General features: G+C 33.8%; 1 protein-coding gene across 6 annotated transcripts in view; it reads right to left on the reverse strand.

Moving 5' to 3' along the window:
- ZRANB3 (zinc finger RANBP2-type containing 3) overlaps window positions 1-19,219 on the reverse strand; it is a 193,893-nt gene that overhangs the window by 86,765 nt on the left and 87,909 nt on the right. For 3 of the 6 annotated variants that reach the window (XM_081052625.1, XM_081052624.1, XM_081052623.1), the window contains 3 exons: window positions 5,706-5,884; window positions 4,611-4,842; window positions 2,993-3,078 (listed from right to left, as the gene is read on the reverse strand). In XM_081052625.1, coding sequence (XP_080908751.1) covers window positions 2,993-3,078; window positions 4,611-4,842; window positions 5,706-5,884 — 497 coding nt within the window. The remainder of the gene's footprint in view (window positions 1-2,992; window positions 3,079-4,610; window positions 4,843-5,705; window positions 5,885-19,219) is intronic. The other 3 variants (XM_081052627.1, XM_081052628.1, XM_081052626.1) reach the window with 2 other exon arrangements.

Consider the following 19,219-nt stretch of genomic DNA (forward strand, 5'->3'; position numbering starts at 1 on the left):
GTCATGACATTTCAAATATAAAATATGAGTCTAGAAGTGAATAACTAACCATATTCGCTTTGTGCAAAATTATAGCATATAAATGACATTTTCATGTAAGCAAAACATTATGGAAAAAAATTTAGCATTCCACAGACTAACTTAAAATGCCAAGAAGTGCCTTGATCTGAATCAGAGACTATGGAACCACATTGCTTTTAAGTTAAAGAAGTAAAGGAATAACATGAAAGTTTTGAAATGGAATCTGGAAGAGAATGCCACTTGAGAAGAATAATAATAATATTGAGATGGCTTTGTCTAGTAAACAAGAAATAGAACACAATCTCCCCAGTCATAAAGTACTTATAAAGATAAACTTTTCTTTGAAACAGCATTTGTGTTAATAAGCAAGAAAGGGACAGGTATATACTTCTGTCATCATATGACGAGTTCTAATCAGAAAACAAAGAAATACTTCTGGACCACTTAGGTTTTCCTAGTCCCCAAAAGGCAAATCGAGTTAATACGTTTTGTTGTTTTTCACGTAGGCAAACTTTTGGCAGTTATAGTCTGCAGGAATTGTGACTAAGGGCTTCCCAATAATATCTAGCATCATGCCTATTTGGCATTATAGTTTCAAACTATTTATTATCATTTATGTAGAGAAAGACTGACTTTTTAATAGCAAGCTTGTGCTAGGAATCCTTAATGAATTCTTTTTTGTTTGAACATTTTCAGCTGATCCTCTCAGGTCTTCCCAAGGAATAATATCAGCTGCAAATAATGATATTTTAATCTTTTCTTTCCAATAGTTACCTCTTATTTTTCTCTTGAATAATTGAACTGATTAATGCCTCCAGAATAAAGGTAAACTGTGGTGACAGAGAACAACCTTGCCTGGTTTTTGGCGTTTCATGTGATGGTGGCTTTGGACTTAAAACATACACACACATACATAAACATATATATTGTATATGTGTATCTATAGATATGAATAAATGCACTCACACATATACATAACTTAAATTTATTAAAAACTCTAATCAAGGATGGATGCTGAATTCTATCAAATTACTTCTCAGAATATATGGAGATAAGGTTTTTTCTTTTCATTATTAACAGGGCTAATTATATTAATACATCTCCTAATATTAAACTATGCTTACATTCCTGATAGGAATTCCATGAGCTTATGGTTAGTACATTAGGCCTTTTAATGTGTTTCTGGTTTATACTACTATTGAACATTCCTACTTTTATAGTCTTAAGTAGAAAAAGTCCTTGTTATCTTTTTTTTTTTTTTTTGGGTGCTACCTTGTCTGATTTTGGTATCAATGTTAAATTACCTTTATAAAAACAATTTGAAAATACTCTATTGCTGTACTCTAGAGCCTTTTAAAAAACATCAGAACACCCTGACCACGTGGGGTTATTTAAGGGAATTGCAGAAAGGAAAAAAAAGCAACCACATGCACACACTAGGAAAAACACACAAGGAATTCATATCACAAAGAGCTGATTTCCATAATATATAAAGATTTCTAGTATATCAATGAGAAAGAAGCCAATAAATTAGTAGAATAAAGGGCAAAAAAAACCCACAATTGACAGGAAAAAAAGTAGAAACGACTCAAAAAATGCTTGACTGCATTCAATAACGTAAGACAAATGTGCATTAAAACTACTAGCAGATCACATTGGTGAGAATAAAATAATTTATATTTGAACATGGCAAAGTGTGGGGAAAGAGACAATCTTACTGCTGGTGGGAATATCAATTGGTATAACTTCTGTGGAGCACAATTTATAAATATACATAAAATATAAAAATGCACATGCAATTCCACTTCTATAAATTTATCTTACAGATTTATTCTCACATGTGTGACATGAAATATCAACATAGCTAATAATTATTGCATGCTCAATATGTGCCAGGCACTGTTCGAGGCCTTTATAAATATTAGCTAATATAAGTCTCATAATAACTCTCTGAGGCAGAAATAAATATTCTCTGTTTTTCAGAGCTGAAGAAACTAAGGTAGAGGGAAGTGAAGTTACTTTCCTAAAATGAAACATCTGATAAGTGCTGGATGTGACAATAAAACACAGGTAGTCTACCTCTGGTCTCTTATGCTCTTTGTCACTATAATACACTATTCTCAACAGATGCAGGGATATCCATTGCTGCGTTGTATGCAACAGCTATAAACCACAAACAAACGACCACTAATAGTAAAGCACATAAATAAATTATAGTGCATCCAAACAGTAGAATACATGCAGCATTTAAAAAGAATGCCGGGGATCAAATATATGGTGATGGAAGGAGAACTGACTCTGGGTGGTGAACACGCAGTGGGATTTGTAGATGATGTGATGCAGAATTGTACACCTGAAATCTATGTAAATTTACTAACAATTGTCACCCCAATAAAATTAATTAAAAATAAAAAAAAAAGAATGCCAGTGTGTTCTTTTAGTAACTGGTACAGAAGGATCTCCAATACACATGAGGTGAAAACAGCAGACCACAGAATAGTGTGTACATTATACTACCATATATGTAGAAATAAAATGAAACACTGTTATACACATATAATCACATGTGCTATTTCATGCATAGAGTATCTCCAGCATGATACACAAGAAACTAACTGCTAACATAGGTTACCTGGGAAGGGAAATGACTGGTCTGGGAGACACAGGTGGAATGGACACTTACCTGTCACTTTTCTACAACGTGCATGTTTATCTAGTCAATACAAATAAATCATTTCAAAAATAGAATAAGTAGAAGGTAAAAAATAAAACTAAAGAAAAACTGCCATTATCTACTCCTTTTATGTATTTAATATACTCATATAGGTCATCCACACAAGATTTTTCTTGTGGAAATTATCCTAGAGCTACCACAAGTTTGAAAAGCACTAGAACAAAGAATGACTAATAAAGCTTAACGTCCACAGTAAATATGTGAGGCTTAAAGCGGATAGCAAATAGATTGTCATACCTGACATGAGCATTACAGTATCTTTTGGCATAGTCAGTCCACGTTCCAAATTTTTGTGGAAAGAGAGCTTCGATCTGCATGAAGAGCTGTAATAACACAAGTGTTCTCAATATGTTTTGATATTTTCAAGCAGATTATTATTACTACGGTACATCCAGCTAATAAAATAATAAAAAGGAAAAAAGGGAAATCTAACTATCCTTCCTTAAGGCTCCTCCTTCCCCTCCATCCATCTGTTCCTGCCATCCTATTCTTTAGGGATAACTGCCATCCATCCTTTTCTTAAACATACATTTGTATATTTTCTATGCCTGTATAAGCAGATGTATATAGTATTCTCTTTTATTCACATCAACAGGATCATTCCATAAATACACGACCAGAATTTTGTCCCAAATTCATGTCTTAGACATCATTAAAGTACATATATATCTACTTTTACTTAGTTTTAAAAATTATACAAGCAATATATTACAATAATCAAGTATTGTTTAAAGGCTACATAGCCACCCGTTTTGTAGGTGCACCATAAAGTATTTACGCAGTCTCCTATGAATGGGTATATAGCCTATTTTTAGCTTTTATGCAATTACAAAACTTAATAACTTCATGTAAGCCTGTGTGCGCATGTGTGCACATATATAAATATATGTAGGTGTAGTTAAATGTACTACATCTACATCCATGAGTCATCTAACTATCCATCCATCCCTCTGCATTTCTTAGATGGGTTTGTAGGTTATAACATCAGAAATGGAACAGGTAGGTTTAAGGTAAATGCTTTTTAAAGTTCGATAAATGTTACCATGTTGCACTGTAAAAAGATAGTCCCAGTTTACATTCCTATCAATAGTATCATAAAATCTTTTCATTATAACTTTTATAATATTTCCTTTAATTCTCATAACAGCCTTACAAGGCAACAAGCCCGTGGTTTTCTTCTCTGACTTAGTTTTCATTACTAGACAGGGCTTTCTTTGGTTTCACTGACCCTTACGGACTCCTAAGAGTTTCATCCATTATGTCTTCTTCCCAACCCTTTAATCACTCCATACCCTACCTTCCACTTAGGGTAGTAAAAGTTAAATGGGGCATCAAACAAATGCCTTATTCCTTCATTTTAAGTAGATACCCTATTTGGTCGCACATAAGGTTCCACCCTCACAAACATGGATCTTAAAGTGAAAGAGGAACAGAAAGAGGCAATGTAATAAGTATAAAAGATACAGCTTTATAAAAGATATAAAGTCGATTCAATTCCAATCCTAAAGAGGTTATAATGTAAAATAGACTGGATAAAATGAACATTAAGGCCACAAAAGAATCATAAGAACACAAATGTGAATGAAGAATGAAACAAATTTGTACTAAACACGAAAACCTTATAATAAAAGTAAAACTATTTTTTTTTATAGTATATACCTATAAGCATGGCTAACGTTCACATGTAAATGGATAAAAAGTCATAGTAAAAGGTATATTTAATCATTAAGAGCTGTCTAGAAATTCCTCAAGTACTCCTCTGGTATTTGAGGTCTCTACTTTAAAACTTCAAAACTGGTGATTGGTTCGATTTCCTTTTTTTTTTTTTAAGCCCAAAGCATAAGGATTTTAATACCTCTTCAGGCCTTCCCAAAGCTGGAGTTCCCGTAAGGAGTATGGCTCTTTTGGCTTTCTGTACCACTGGCAATAAAATCTTGCTGCGAGTTGCATTTCTGGACTTCATGTAGTGTGATTCATCCACGATCACCACGCTGAAGTTCTGATTATTCACTGCATCTACCAAAGTCTGTGCATCTGCCGTTAAGAGACCATAACCCAGAATCGTCACTTTGCTGGTCGATATTCTCCTAGAAAAGAAAATCCATGTACTTGAAACATATTTCAGTAATAATTTATTATAAGCAATATAACTCTGTGGAGAGAAATGCAGAGGAGAAGAAGAAAAAAGGAAAAATAAGAGGAGATGGTACCACCGCTGGAACCCAATTTCTCTTAAAATTTTATAGTCTTCAAACAAAATAAATCAGAATTCAAAATATAAAATTTGGTTAATCAAATCCAAATTTTTGGTTAAATGGTCTCTGGAAGATTTTGATATCCATCAAGCCATATTTTAGTAGGCTAAGAACATGACTGTCTGATAATATTTGCTTCCGTTCACCGAGAATCATGCATAAAGAAGATACGCAAATATTAGTTGACTATTCAATGAAGTCTTCCCATAAACAGGATAGCAGTGCTTTTTAAGCCAGGTTCTACTGGGATTTTGAGCAGAAAAACACTTAGGATTGCAGGGCTGTCCAGGGCCCTGCAGGGCATTTCACACTCCAGGACCCTCCCATTAAAGGCCAGCATTGGTGAGGGCAGAGAATGTATCTTATTAATTTTTGTATGTACAGTGCTATGCTCTCAATGAGTTTGTACAATTAAATAATTAGACAAATAGATGCATTAACAATAAAACATGTCACTTTTCATTTTTTGTATCACCAGTGAAAATACCAGACAGAGCCGGTCTTCTGCAATTCTCTACCCCACCAACAGAAAAGGCAGAGCTCCTAAACAGCCAGTACTAACACGACAATCACATTTTTTTTCCTTAATGACAACTGCGTTTCAAGCCCTGGATAAATCTACTTAATACAGAGTCTTATTTATTATATAGGAACAATTGGATTTTTTTCCTTAAGGATTAAAAAGTTATTCTTACCCAACATCAGTTTTATTCTGAATAACATTGATTTCTTCTGGACCTAGCTCTGGGATCCATTTCTCTATTTCTTCTGTCCAAGGGTACCTCAGAGATGAAGGGACCACTATTAAAACAGGCCATTCCTCCTTATAGAAGTAAGCAATGGCGATTGCCTGGATTGTCTTTCCTAGGCCCATCTAAATTAAAAATAAATAAATGGATAAGTAGATAAACATAAAGGCTAAAATATTTTGAAAGAAAATATTTACCTAATATTTCATTTAAGAGTACCATTGCTGACATAATTTTCCAACGTAGAATCAACTGGATTACACAGTTAATAAAAATCTCAAGATCATGGTGACCTTTAAAATTCATTAGGAAAATTATTATTTTCAAACCATTTGTGATTGGACTGAAGAGATCAAATAACCTCTAATTTTAAATATTAGTGATACTGGTTTCATATAACGTAACTGCATAAAGATTTATGTGGACCATTTATAATTTCTCCTTTTAGAGAACATAAGAGTAAATGCCTTATCTTTATACTACAAAATCATGTTATTTTTTTAAGTAGAGTAAACCCTAAATCAGGCATATTTTACAAAAGAAGTAAACACAGAGTGGTGAAATCACTTGTTCAACTTATACTTAATTGGATGCACAATGAGTATGAGGGTCCAGGTTACTGGGGTCTTCCCACTTGATTGTTTTCACACTTACTCGTGTATCATACTGCTCCATCCCTAAGCTGTACATATTTAAACATTATTTACTAAATGAATGTTTATAGAGGTTTTGTTCATAATTGCCAGAAACTGGAGACAACCCAAATCAAATGTGCTTCAACTGGTACATGGATAAAAACTGTAACATATCCAAACAATAGAATACTATTCAGCAATAAAATTAGGAACAGACTATTATTACACACAATAATGTGAATGAATCTCAAATGCATTTTGCTATGTGAAAGAAGTCAGACTCAAAAGCTGCATATTATATGATTTCATTTTATGTCGTTCTGGAAAAGGAAAAACGATATGGATGGAAAGCCGATCAGGGGCAGGATGAGGGGAGGGCAGCAGCGTGAGGGAATTTACGGGGGGTGGGTGATGGAGCTGTTCTATTATCTTGATTGTGGTGGCAGTTACATGACTGTATGCATTTGTCAGACCGCATAGAATTATACACTAAAAAACGGTGAATTTCTAACAGGCTGAATTACACCTCAATAATCCTGATTTTTAAACGAAAAGTAGTTAACAATTGTGAACCATGTGAAAGAGAAAGACTGAAAGACACAGGCCCTGTTTAACAGACTATTCACAGAGGAAAAAGATATGGAAACCTAAAACAACTTAAAATTAGTTTTATATGCTGAGTGAAATGAGAAAAAGGAAATTTTAGACTTTTAGCAAAGTCTCCATTAAGAAAACCTTGTTTGGTGTATGTATTTTTCTTTTTACTATTGCTCTTAACAACAAAAGTAATCTTAGAATAATTCAAGCAAAGTTACACTTATATAAAAATCAAACTCAAAGAGAAAAGAGAAAACTAGTGTGAATTGCTTAGAAAACATTCTTTTGTTTGGAATAAAGACTCACAAAGGGAAACAAGATAAACAGAATGTAGGAAGTGATTTTTTTCTCATGAAGTAACTACTCAGATATTGTTTGAATGCATGGAAGAATGACTACATAAAGATCAAGTGGTTTAAATTTTCTGGGACAGGCAAGAGCCAGGCACAGAAAAAGTGTCTGAAGTTTTAAAAAAGGGGAGTAACTGAGAAGCTTTTCATCCAAGAGCAGTAATATTAGTTACCATTCCAATGCTTTGTGTGTGTTTTTTTCCTTTTTCTTTATTCTAAGTGTTTGTTTCCAGGATCCATCAGCTCCAAGTCAAGTAGTTGTTTCAATTTGGTTGTGGAGGGCGAAGCTCACTGGCTCATGTGGGAATCGAACCGGCAACCCTGGTGTTACAAGCATCGCACTCTAACCAACTGGGCTAACCGGCCACCCACCATTCCCATATTTTGAGGCAGTACAGAGACAAAGCTAAGTCAAAAAGCTTTCTTTTTTTTTTTTTTTTTTTTTTTAACTTTCATTTTTAAACAAAACCCAGTTGAAGACAAGACTTGTTTTCTACCTAGTATTTAAGAATGAAATTGAGGTTCAGTTAAGCAGTGCTTGGTGACAGGGTAAGGTAACTTAGGAATGGGCACACACAGAGCTTACATTACATACTTTATTATAAAATTAAATCATTTAACACCTTAATAGTCTATATCTCTTTCCAAGGAGTAGCAGATAACTCAACTTTTAGGTCCACATAGCCAGATTTAAGACTTCCTTGATGGTAGTAGACATAGCCTGAAGAGAAAATAACAACATTTAAAAATAATTTGTGAAACCAAACCGAAGTGCAATTATGTACCAACATATGGTACAAAGACTGGTATGTTTCCCTGTTTTCAAAGCCCTCCAATCCTAATAGCTAAGACCACTTAAACTTACTAGATTCTGGGACTGACTGAGTTCCAAGTCAGCAGACATTTAACAACTACAGATCTTTACTTGGCAGGGGTCATTGGTGTTGTTGCTTCTCTCCCAACAACTCTAACCCCAAGGACAGTTGCAGGAACTGAGCCATGGCCTTATTTTGTGTGTGTGGACCACACCACTAACTCTCTGTGCCAGAGTTGTGGGTCCCTGGTTGATTCCTGTCATGTTTTAATAACCCATTTTCTTAATTTCAATATTTTCTGGAAATAGGCATCTATTTTGCTTCCCTAATTTTCCGGGACGTAAGATTCTTTCTCTGGGACTCAGATTCTATCACTGGGTCCTTTTGCTTGTTGCTAAATTTACTTGGTGCCAATCACCTGCCTTTCACATAGTGTGCATTTCACATAGTATGACTAATAGTGTTCTACGTTGGCCGGCCTGGCACCTACTGATGAACCACTTATCAAAATGTCCTACTAGTGTCTGTGACGGAGATTAGGGATGTAGGTTTTCAATAGTGATATATAGAAATGGGATTTGAAACAACAGGTGGAAAAAAGAGAAGCTTTGGATTGAGGATGGAGGAGAGGGAACTAGCCTATGTCCAGGTAAGAGTAAGAATAAACTTGGTGTTCTGGGAAGCTAATTTGATTAGAAGTTTGGATATTTTTATCCTCCAGTTCCCTAATTCTGTCTTGTTGTATCTAATTTGCTATTATATTAAACTCATTGAATGAGTTATTAATTCCAGATGTTATTTTTCACTTCTAAAATGCTCATCAGCATCCCTTTTAAACTACTTTTAGATTCTTTTTAATAGATTAAATTCTCTATTGAAAATTTTCATCTCTTTTGTCCACCTTTTCCTTGATTCTCTTGAATAAAATAATAGATGTGCTAAAGTCCCTCTCTGATCAAACATCAATATCACCTATGGGCTCTTTCTATGATCTATTTTTTCTTCTGTATTCAGTCTTTCGGTCCTGTTTTGTCAGCATCACTTATATTTTCTGATTGGATTCCAGACATCATGGATAAGAAAATTATAGACTCTTTGGATGATGTTATCTTCCTCCCAGTGGGAATTAGGTTAAATGTCTTTTGGCAGCCACATTGAGTACTAGCAAATACCTCATTCCTTTTAAGACTTGGTTTTAGGCTGTTTTAGAGCACGTTTATTTCAGTTTTGCCCTTATTCCTAGGGTATGGTTTTTAATATTACGGGGTGGCCCTTCTGGGGTCACCATAAGCCCAGGCAGGAAGATTTACCAAGACTTTTCTACCTAAACAAAGCTCAACTCCATCTCTGTCTCCTGAGCACCAGAACACTACCGACATCTCTGCCTAAACTGCACATGTTCCAAGAAGCCCAGCAGAAACTTGCAGTTGGGAGGATAAAATATATACTTAGATTGCAGTATTTTGCCAAGAATTTTAAATAGCATTACATTAAATTATAAAAGTAATAACATACTTCAAGTAATTTAGGTATACAGAAATAACTACACTTAATAGGTGGTTCAAAGCTTGTGGCTCTAACTACAACAGAATTTGTTAAAGTGGAGTCATCAGTATTTTACCACAATTAAGGTAAAATCACCTATTGGGAACCAAAGTCTTGACTTCATAATAGTACAACTGTCAGGGTACTACATTAGAAGAACTAAATAGAATAAATTAATGTCAAGGGTAGATTTTTATCAATGTTTTCAAAATAAGAAACCACTATTTTATTTGGGAGAATAATTTTACGTTTTCTTAATATCTTATTCCACAAAATTATGAAGAGCAATTCAGTAACAATGATCCCAATTGACACATAGAATTTCAGTTTCAATTTTTTATATCAAAACTTCTTTTATACAGCAACTGCATACAAAAGATGTCTGCTGATTGAGAATATTTTGAAACTAGAAAATTTTTCCAGTTTTAAAGTGATCAGCAGCTTGTACCTTTTAGGGCAGAGATGTTGGTTTGTCCTTAAAATAAGTGGCTCATTTTTTCCAGAAGAGATTCCTTTGACGGACTTTTTTGGATAGGCAGATTTAAAATCTTAATGAAGAACAAAGGTAAGTAAAAAAACCTATATGGGGAAATGTCAGACTGAAATCCTATGTTTATTATTGTTAAGGAGGTATATGTTTTAGCAGAACTATTTCCTTGTTCTTATAGATTAACTTATAATTTTCTTTCCTATATGGAAGTTGAGATAGTATGTCTAAAAATTATTGTTTGTTCTTAGACGTGTGTGTGTGTGTGTGTGTGTGTGTGTGTGTGTTTATTCACGTGTTCTTGTCTCCTAGGAGACAAAGAGCAGGGGACAGAGCATAGGGATGAGGACATCCCACCCTGAACTTCTCCTTACTTAAGACCAAAGAGGGCACACTTTGGGAAGTGTGTTGTCACGCTTCCCAGATTGTCTGGCTTTTCTTCATGGGTGAGAGCAAGCTTTTCCCGGGAGGAAAAACAGTGGGATCAGGCAAGGCTAGAAAGGAGGATGGCCTCAGAGGGCAGCAAGATGGAAAGAAAACTTCTCTTTCTAAAGACAAGACACTGAGTTGAGGATGGTAGCAGAACGCAAGCAGACACGTGAGCCAAGCATAGCTTGCTGCTGCCCAGGTGCAGGAGAGCAAAAAGTAAGGCAGTGGGGAGGTCTGCAGTGACAGAGGCTGGGTCTGAGCATGCGGACTTGAAGAACAACCATTTCTAGTATTAGCAGTTACATGTTACATTTTTAATACTGTAGCTTTATTCTTCCCAAGTCTTTAGGAAAGTTTGGTTAAAAAAAATCACATCTTAAAAAAAAAAAAATCACATCTTTACAAAGGGGATAAAATGTTATCAACAGAAATCGGAGTAAAGGTTATATGGATGTCCTTGGTACTGTTTATATTCTTGCAGCTCTTTTATAGGGATAAAATAACTTCCAAATAAAAAGCTGGAAAGAAAAAGTTACACGTCTACAACCTTGAGTCAGTTGTGCTGGGAGGAAAGACAAGTAAGCTGTCCTATTTTGGAAGGAGTGGCCCAGAGTACACCATTCCAGACAGTGCTGAAAAAATAACAGCTTACAAATTTTTTTAAAAATTACTTTAAAAAGTCAGTGTAACACTGATAGTAAAATACGAAAGGCATCAAAAAGATAATCAAAGATCAATCTCACATTTGAGTATGGGTATAAACATTTTAAGTAGACTACTAGAATACAGAACTCAGTAGACCATTAAAAGAATAATAAGATCAAAAGGAATTCAAGTCCAGGAATAAAAAGACTGTTCAACCTAAGAACAGTTTGAACGGGTTAATTCAATTCACCAGGTTAATAGATCAAAGGGAGAAATTGTCATATGATAATCTTTAGATGCCAAGAAGGCAATTAAAAATATGCAGTTTTTATTCTTAATAAAAGGCCTTTATTATTAACTATTACTAAAAGGATAATCTGTTCACATGAAAAAAGTATGTATCTTAGCCAAAAAAAGCTACATCATGCTTAATGGAGAAAAATACATTGCCATTGATATTAAAAACTGGAGAAAGAAATGATAGATATAAATATTAGAACAGACAAGCAAAAAGTGTATTACTTGCAGATAATGTGAAACCAAAAGACTCAACAGAAAAATGATTACCATTATTAGTAACAGTTCCTAAGCGTTAACTAAAGAATTTAGGTAAGTAGCTAGTTCTCAATTAAGATGAAAAAAGTTTGATACTTTGGAAGAAATAATCAAAATAGAGCAATGAAACAGAATAGAGTACAGAAACATGCCAAATACATATGGGAATCGAGTATATGAAAAAGGTGGCATTTTAAGCCAATGAAAACATGGTTCATTCAACTAATGCTGTTAGGAAAACTGGCTAATGCAGGAAACCAGAATACGGTACCCCAAAATATGCCTCTTTGCCATAAAAATTATTTTGAGCTAAAGGCAATTAAGAAGCCATAAATGCAGAAAAAGCTCCCTCTTTTCTGCCTAAAGGCAGGAAAAAAAATTCTCCTTTTACTGGAGACAGACTCTTATCAGCCCAGGAAGGCACCAGAGGAATCTGCAAATAAACCTTGTTAAACTAATGCTTATCTTCCTAGTTACTTCTTCACCATTTAATATTCATTAATTTCTGGGGAATTTTGTTTCTTAGTTGAACTTCAATTACAATTCCAAGGCAGTATAATCACAGTGCTTTCTACTTTGCTATATAGTATATAGAATAACTTTCACAAAAACAGAATTTGGCTTTAACCTCACAATCTAGTTAGATGAACTAAAAATTTGATAGAAAAAAGCTAATTTCAAAAGTTCAATAAAAGCTCTTAAAGGAAATCTTATTTGTACATTGCTTTGATTACTTGTTATTTCAGGTAATCAATTAAAGTGCTATATTGAAGCTGCTATGATCAAAACATAACTGTTAACAAATGGAAGAATAAATAAATTATATCACTAAAATTTCTAGTAATGAACACAGAAAAATCAAACATAATGTATTTTTAAAGGAAAGAAAAATACAAAATTATCCATGTTATATAACACTGTAAATATGCTGATCACAAATGTAAACAAAGGAGCCTTTCAGAAGTATACCGAAACAAGGACTAACACACAAAGAACAGACAATGAACATTTGCACTTGGAAAACTAATTACTGCCATTAATGATTATAGATCAATTCAGCTAGAGATTTTATAAAAGATAAGATGAGCAAATCTCTTGCTTAGCATTGTAAATAATTACAGTGTGGTGCTTTATATTCTTTTTTGTGTAGCAACACTATAATTTGAAGACAATGTCAGAATTAAGAATAAAGAATCTCATGTCAAAATCCAGATCAGCATAATAAAATATTTTCTTCAGTTAAATAATGACACATAAAAAATTATGGTGAAAGTGAAGTAAATAAATAAGGTCACCACTTACTTGTGATGAGAAGAAAATTACTTCTGCTTCCAAAATAAGGGATCAAATGCAAATTAATCAAAAGCAAATCAATCAATAGGTTTAAAGACAAAATGTTTGCAAGGTATTAGAATGCTTTCAGTTGAACAAGTACTTGTATTAATCTGTCAGTTCATGTGTTGATACATAGCAATCACTTAAGAACCAACCATTAGAAAGAACCTGAAATCTGAATCCAGTAATTTTTGAAAATGTTAATTAAGAAATGTCAGAGATTCACTACTCAGATTCAGAACTGAGACCCTTTTAAGATGGTTCTAATGTATATGAAAAAGAAAGTAAAAAGGAAGCCTCATAAGAAAAGTCTTTAAAAAGAAAAATAAGAATTAACTTCCTTAAATGGTTACATAAAATGAAAAAAAAAACAAGCAAGAAGAAACAAAATGCTGATCACATCTACCAGTTGCCAAAATGCCACTGTTGACTAAAAATGGAGCCCTAATAAGTTGGGTAGATAGTTTTCAAAGGGTAGAAAGGGAAGGATGGCTACGAAACCTACGATTAGGCTAGAGTATTATTGCTGAAACTGAGGCAAGAATATGAATCAAATGAGGCTGTAAACTCAATTTGTCATTCTAAAAAAAAGATATGGAATGCTAACCCAAAATTAAAATTGCTGTTAAAATTCGCTTATGTTAAAGAAAACCACAGGCCCGAAATGGCATCACCCGTGCTAAAAGCCCTTGATGCTAAACCTAGATTTAATACCTGATGTGACTGCAGTTTTAACTTCTCTCAGAAACATAATCTTAATAAACCAAGCTGGAATTTTCTGGCCAAACACAAGGAATCTGTCACAATGGATCCTCTCCATCCCCCATGGAAAGAAGAGGCTATCTACAAGATAAAAACCCTTTCTGGTCTTTTCCCCCAAAGAAAAGACGTCCAGGCCTAAAACTGATCCTTTCTTTGCTCTTGTTAATATATCCCTTAACCTACACTTCTTCGTATAAAAACCTTCCATTTTTACAACCCTTGGAACACCTTTCTAGTTGCTAAATGGGATGCTGCCACATTCATGAATTGCTTAATAAAGCCAATTAGATCCTCATATTTATTTGGTTGGATTTTGTTTTTTAACAGGTATAAAGAAAAAACCAGGACTACTAAAGAATAAGAAAACTATCGATGTTTTAGAAGTACTTATTACTAAAAAAATTAATTCTTAATATGTTTAGAGTATTTAAAGAGATGACTTATTTTGTCTAAAAAACAACCACCCTAAATCAAGATAGATTTTTCTGGCTCCAAACTATATAGTTTTCTTCTCTAGAGTGGAAGTTGTACAGGCTATTTCTACATTAGACATAGTTACAGATAATTTCTCCTACAATACAATGAACCCCAGGGAAGTATTATAGCGAGGTGAAATGTATTTGGTTTCTGACATTTTTATTGGATAGGGATGCACCTTGTTTTCCCTATAGAACTAAATATGTTAGTAGATAATTTCTTTGTTATTTCACTTCCTTTGGAACTAGTAATGGCTCGAAATTTCTTAAATGAATCTATGTACAAAAAAGGCTCAAAAATGCATAGCCCATCAATTATTACTTAAGGAATTCAATTTTAATCCATAAAAAGAAATGAGATATGTCAAAATTATGACAATAGCATCATATGCTAGTCTCATTCCTCATTTATTAAATATTATCCATGTCAAATTAAAAAACGACTCTGGTTTTGTGGAACCAGTTGACTAGAGAAAATGAAATATATCTCAACTTCAGAAAATTTAATGAAAATGTTATCTAAGCAAATCTTCCTAAGAAATAAATTCAAATTGGGTTTAGAATCAAAACAAATGTTACCTGCAAAGTATTAATGATTATAACAATAAAGTATAAGTAAAAGTTAATTTATATGAGAAAGATGCAAATGTTAAGATCAAACCTGGTCTTGATTTCATTTTACTGAAATATTAGTGACATAAAAAGTAGAGAAAATAGTTCATTAAATTCATAGTTTACACTATGTAGTAAACCAGCAAGTTAAAAAACAACAAATATTATGAAAATGTTGGAATAAAAAAGTAATAAATGTTAGAAATTAATGTTAGAATTTAAAAAGATGACTGTTAAGGTCTGGAATCGACCACCCCTCAATTGGACAGAGGACACACGTGATAATGCAAGTCACACAGCGAGGTTTATTTCTAGCTAGCTGGGGTCCGAGTCTCTGCCCGACGCAGCGGGTTTCAACAAGGACCTCGAGCACTCAAAGCCAGGGGATTATATAGCATCTTAAGGCTCTCAGTAATTTTTTACATAGGAAGATATTTACATGACTGGGCTTTGTGGCTAGTTTTGGTCCTGTGTCCTTGCCCATATCCTTGCTGTAAGATAAGCCTTTTCTCAACAGAACATCTTGACCTTGCGATGCAGGTGTTTACCATTAGGTTGTTCTGGTCTAGGGGCTGTTCAGAAAATGTTTTTTTTAACCCTTAAGATGGCACTTCTGGTGCTAACCTACTCTTACAATGACCAACTCTATTGATGAATTAATGATATATTATGAAATAACCTAAAGATGGATTTTAAATAAAAATGTGAAAAGTGACAAGAATATTCAGCTATTTGTTTATCGTCTCTTTATTATTTATCATTAATGGTCTCAGTACTAATATTAATACAACCAGATAAAGATTAATTTTATTTTATGTAGAAACTCATTTAGGATAGGGAAGAAAAAACGAAGCATATGAAGCGTACACATAATTTAAAAATGCCAAGGAGATTTAAGGAAAGGGTCTAACTTGTCTCAATAGTTGATAATCTTAAGTAACTGAAAAAAGATTAACTTACGTGTAGTGTACAATGTTTAAAGCAGCAGGAATATACAGAGACCACTTGAAAGAAAATATTCCCTTCAAAATTGTTATGGTAACAAAATTTGGATGCTTGGCTGTCCTAAAAACTTTAACTCCCTAGAAATATCTCATTTCCTATAGACTAAATATTTCCTATAGACATAAAATTTCAAATAGGGAAATATTATCATCATTAAAAAATTAATTTCTAAATTAATTTTAGAGCTTGAGAAGAGAATAAATAGATTAGAACCTGCAGAAAACACCAAAGATTAAATCATTCTACTGAAAATTTTTAGATCACTTATGAGTAAAATTAAATAAAGATTAAGAAAGATACACACTTCACATCACTGTAATACACAAAAAGAGGACACTAACGATCTAGAAAAGCAGTTCTTAAACTTTTAAAAAGCAGTGTAAGCCTTTTTCAAAGAAAACACTACAAAGAAATTCAACATTTGCGAAACTGAAAACGTCAGACAGCTATGGCTGAAGTAAATTAAGGACCTCACAGCCCCATGCTCTCAGTTCTGTGAAATACAGCTCACAAACCACGGAAGGTTACCCAGTCAATAAACTCAATTCTCTTTTTTTCAAGACTGGTTTTCTTCTTACTTCTGAAGGCCCATCTCAAATTTACCTCCTCCACAGTGTCTTCTGACTTAAGCTGGGATTAATGTTGCTTCTACAAAAGTACCACAGAATTTATATTGTAAACTTCATTTCTCATATCCTACTTTTTACACAGACCACACAGAGACATACACTCCTCCCCCACCCATCCTTCATTTTCTGATTGAAAGCTTCTCAGAGGCTTTTTAAATCTATTACCTAAGAACTTAGCAAATAGAAGACCCTCAATGATATTAATTATTTCTTAATCTATATTCCTAAGAACTTAGCAAATAGAAGACCAATAATATTGAAGACCAATATCAATAATATTAATTTGTTGAATATAGGAATGAAAGGTAGGTTAATGGCTAAAGAAAAATGGCTTTAAAACATTCTAATGTAAAGAAATAAGACCTGGACTAATAACAATCCCCAACCACTCTCTATGAAAAGTCTGGAGCCTTTACGTATATTCAGAATTGTTGTCCAATTCCCAGCGCAGCTGTGGCCTCTTTGAGATTTTTTAAAGTTCTGTGGAAATTTAAGGCCATAACTGAAAAAGGAAAAGCAGATTATGGGGTGATACTTAATTTTAACCACCCCTCCCAATTTTAAATAATTTCTATTCATTAAGAACAATCCGTTTAATAAAAACTGGTGAGGCAGGAATGTTTGCAGCATTCTCCTTACAATGTACTTGGAACTGTTAACGTATAATAACAGTGATTTAGGGTAAGATAATGGCATTGGGGCTTTGTGCCTTTCAAACGCTTATGTGAATAGTAAACGTTATATTCCAGGAAGATGCTTTGTGTCTGACTCTATCTGGGCAGGGTTTAAATCACCATTGCTGTCACCTCTGTTTTTCATTTTGAATTTTGTCCAAGACTATTGAGAGAACATTGTAATAGCCCAGCTGCGCAAAACAGCAGGAGCCCTAAACAAAATTACATCAGCCTCCAAAGAAATCAGGGTAAACTTCTTTAAAATTGAAAATGTAATCAGTTGCATTTGTCCGTTGCTACTGTTCAAGATTAAAAAAAAAAAATCAGACTGAAGAATGACTTGAAGGACAGCAAGAACACTCTATGCTACACATTTTAATAATGTTGTTTTTTTTTTAAAAACCCCCAAGCCCCAAAACTCACTTAGCAGAAAGTTTTCTTCATTACCTTCATGCCTAGGATAACTGGAGGTGGGTTGTAGTGGGTTTGGATCTGATTTAAAGTACTCATCACTAGTAGACAAGATTTCCTTCTTGTTCAGACAAAGAGACCTGTCTTGATGAGCTCAAATGTTCTCAAGTAGTCAACAACAAAAAAATTAATAAGACAACATAAGTTCTCTTTCCCTTTCTTATTCATTCATTTGGAAGGCATCAACTGGAAATTTACTATTCCCCAGACACTGCTAGGTAGACATGGCTTCAGTCCTAGGAGTTCCGTTCTATGGGAGAGAGAACCAGACAAGTAGAACATAATTCAAATGACAGTAGAAGTTGGAGTACAGAGGAACCAAGAAGCACCAAGGATGGTGACACGAGGAAGTGATATTTGAAGAGGATTTTGAATGATGATTTTGTTAGATGGACGTGGGGAAAGGACTGAAGATAGAAGGAAAGGAATGAATCAGAAAAAGAACACCTTATTTAGAGATATAGAAGCAAACAAAGTTATGGTATTTGGGAATAGGAGAAAAGGAAAGGAAAAGCTGAGATATATTTATCCTCTTCCTTACATAAGTAATCTCATGACAAAAGTATTATCATTCCCTACTTTACACAAGGAAATTGAGACTCAGAAAGATTAAGTAACCTGTCCAATATGACTCCGATAATAAGTAGTAGATATTACAATAAGTAGAGAAATGGAAATATCACTAAAATTTACGCAGGAGAAAACCAGAAAAAGAGAATGAAAGAAAGAGGTAGTGGCTAGCTTGTGAAGTGCTTTACAGGCAACAGGAAGAAATGGAGAATTTTAGGAATATAACTCTAGTGGCAGTAAACAGTGACTGTTTTCATCTGATTCAGCTTTGGCCTTCAGAAAACAAAGGGAACACACCCTAACTCATTTTATGAGGCCAGCATTACCCTAACACCAAAAACAGATGAAGATATTATGAGAAAGGAGAAGTACTACCCAGTACCTCTCAGGAACACAGATGCAAACATCCTCAAATATTAGCAAATGAAATCCAACAATGTACAAGACAAATTACAAGTATACACCATGACCAAATAGAATTTATCCTAAGTATGCAAGACTGGTTCAACACTTGAATATAAAAAAATGTAATCCACAACATCAAAAGACTAAAGAAGAAAAAAAATCATACCATATTACTTGATTCAAAAAAAAGCAACTGATAAACTCCAACACCTATTCATGACAAAAGCTCTCAGAAAATTAGTAACACTGAAAAATTTCATCAATTTGGTAAAGAGCACCTAAAAAAATTCCTAGAGTTAACTTCCTACATAATGGTGAGAAAGTGGACTCTTTCCCCATAAAATAGGGAACAAGGCAAGGGTGTCTTGTCTCACTATTCCTGTTCAACATTATACTAGTCGACCAATAAAGACAATAAAGGAAATAAACAGTGTATAGGTTGTAGACATGATATTATATATAG

The sequence above is a fragment of the Rhinolophus hipposideros genome, assembly GCF_964194185.1.
Source record: "Rhinolophus hipposideros genome assembly, chromosome: 6".
Taxonomy (NCBI): domain Eukaryota; kingdom Metazoa; phylum Chordata; class Mammalia; order Chiroptera; family Rhinolophidae; genus Rhinolophus; species Rhinolophus hipposideros.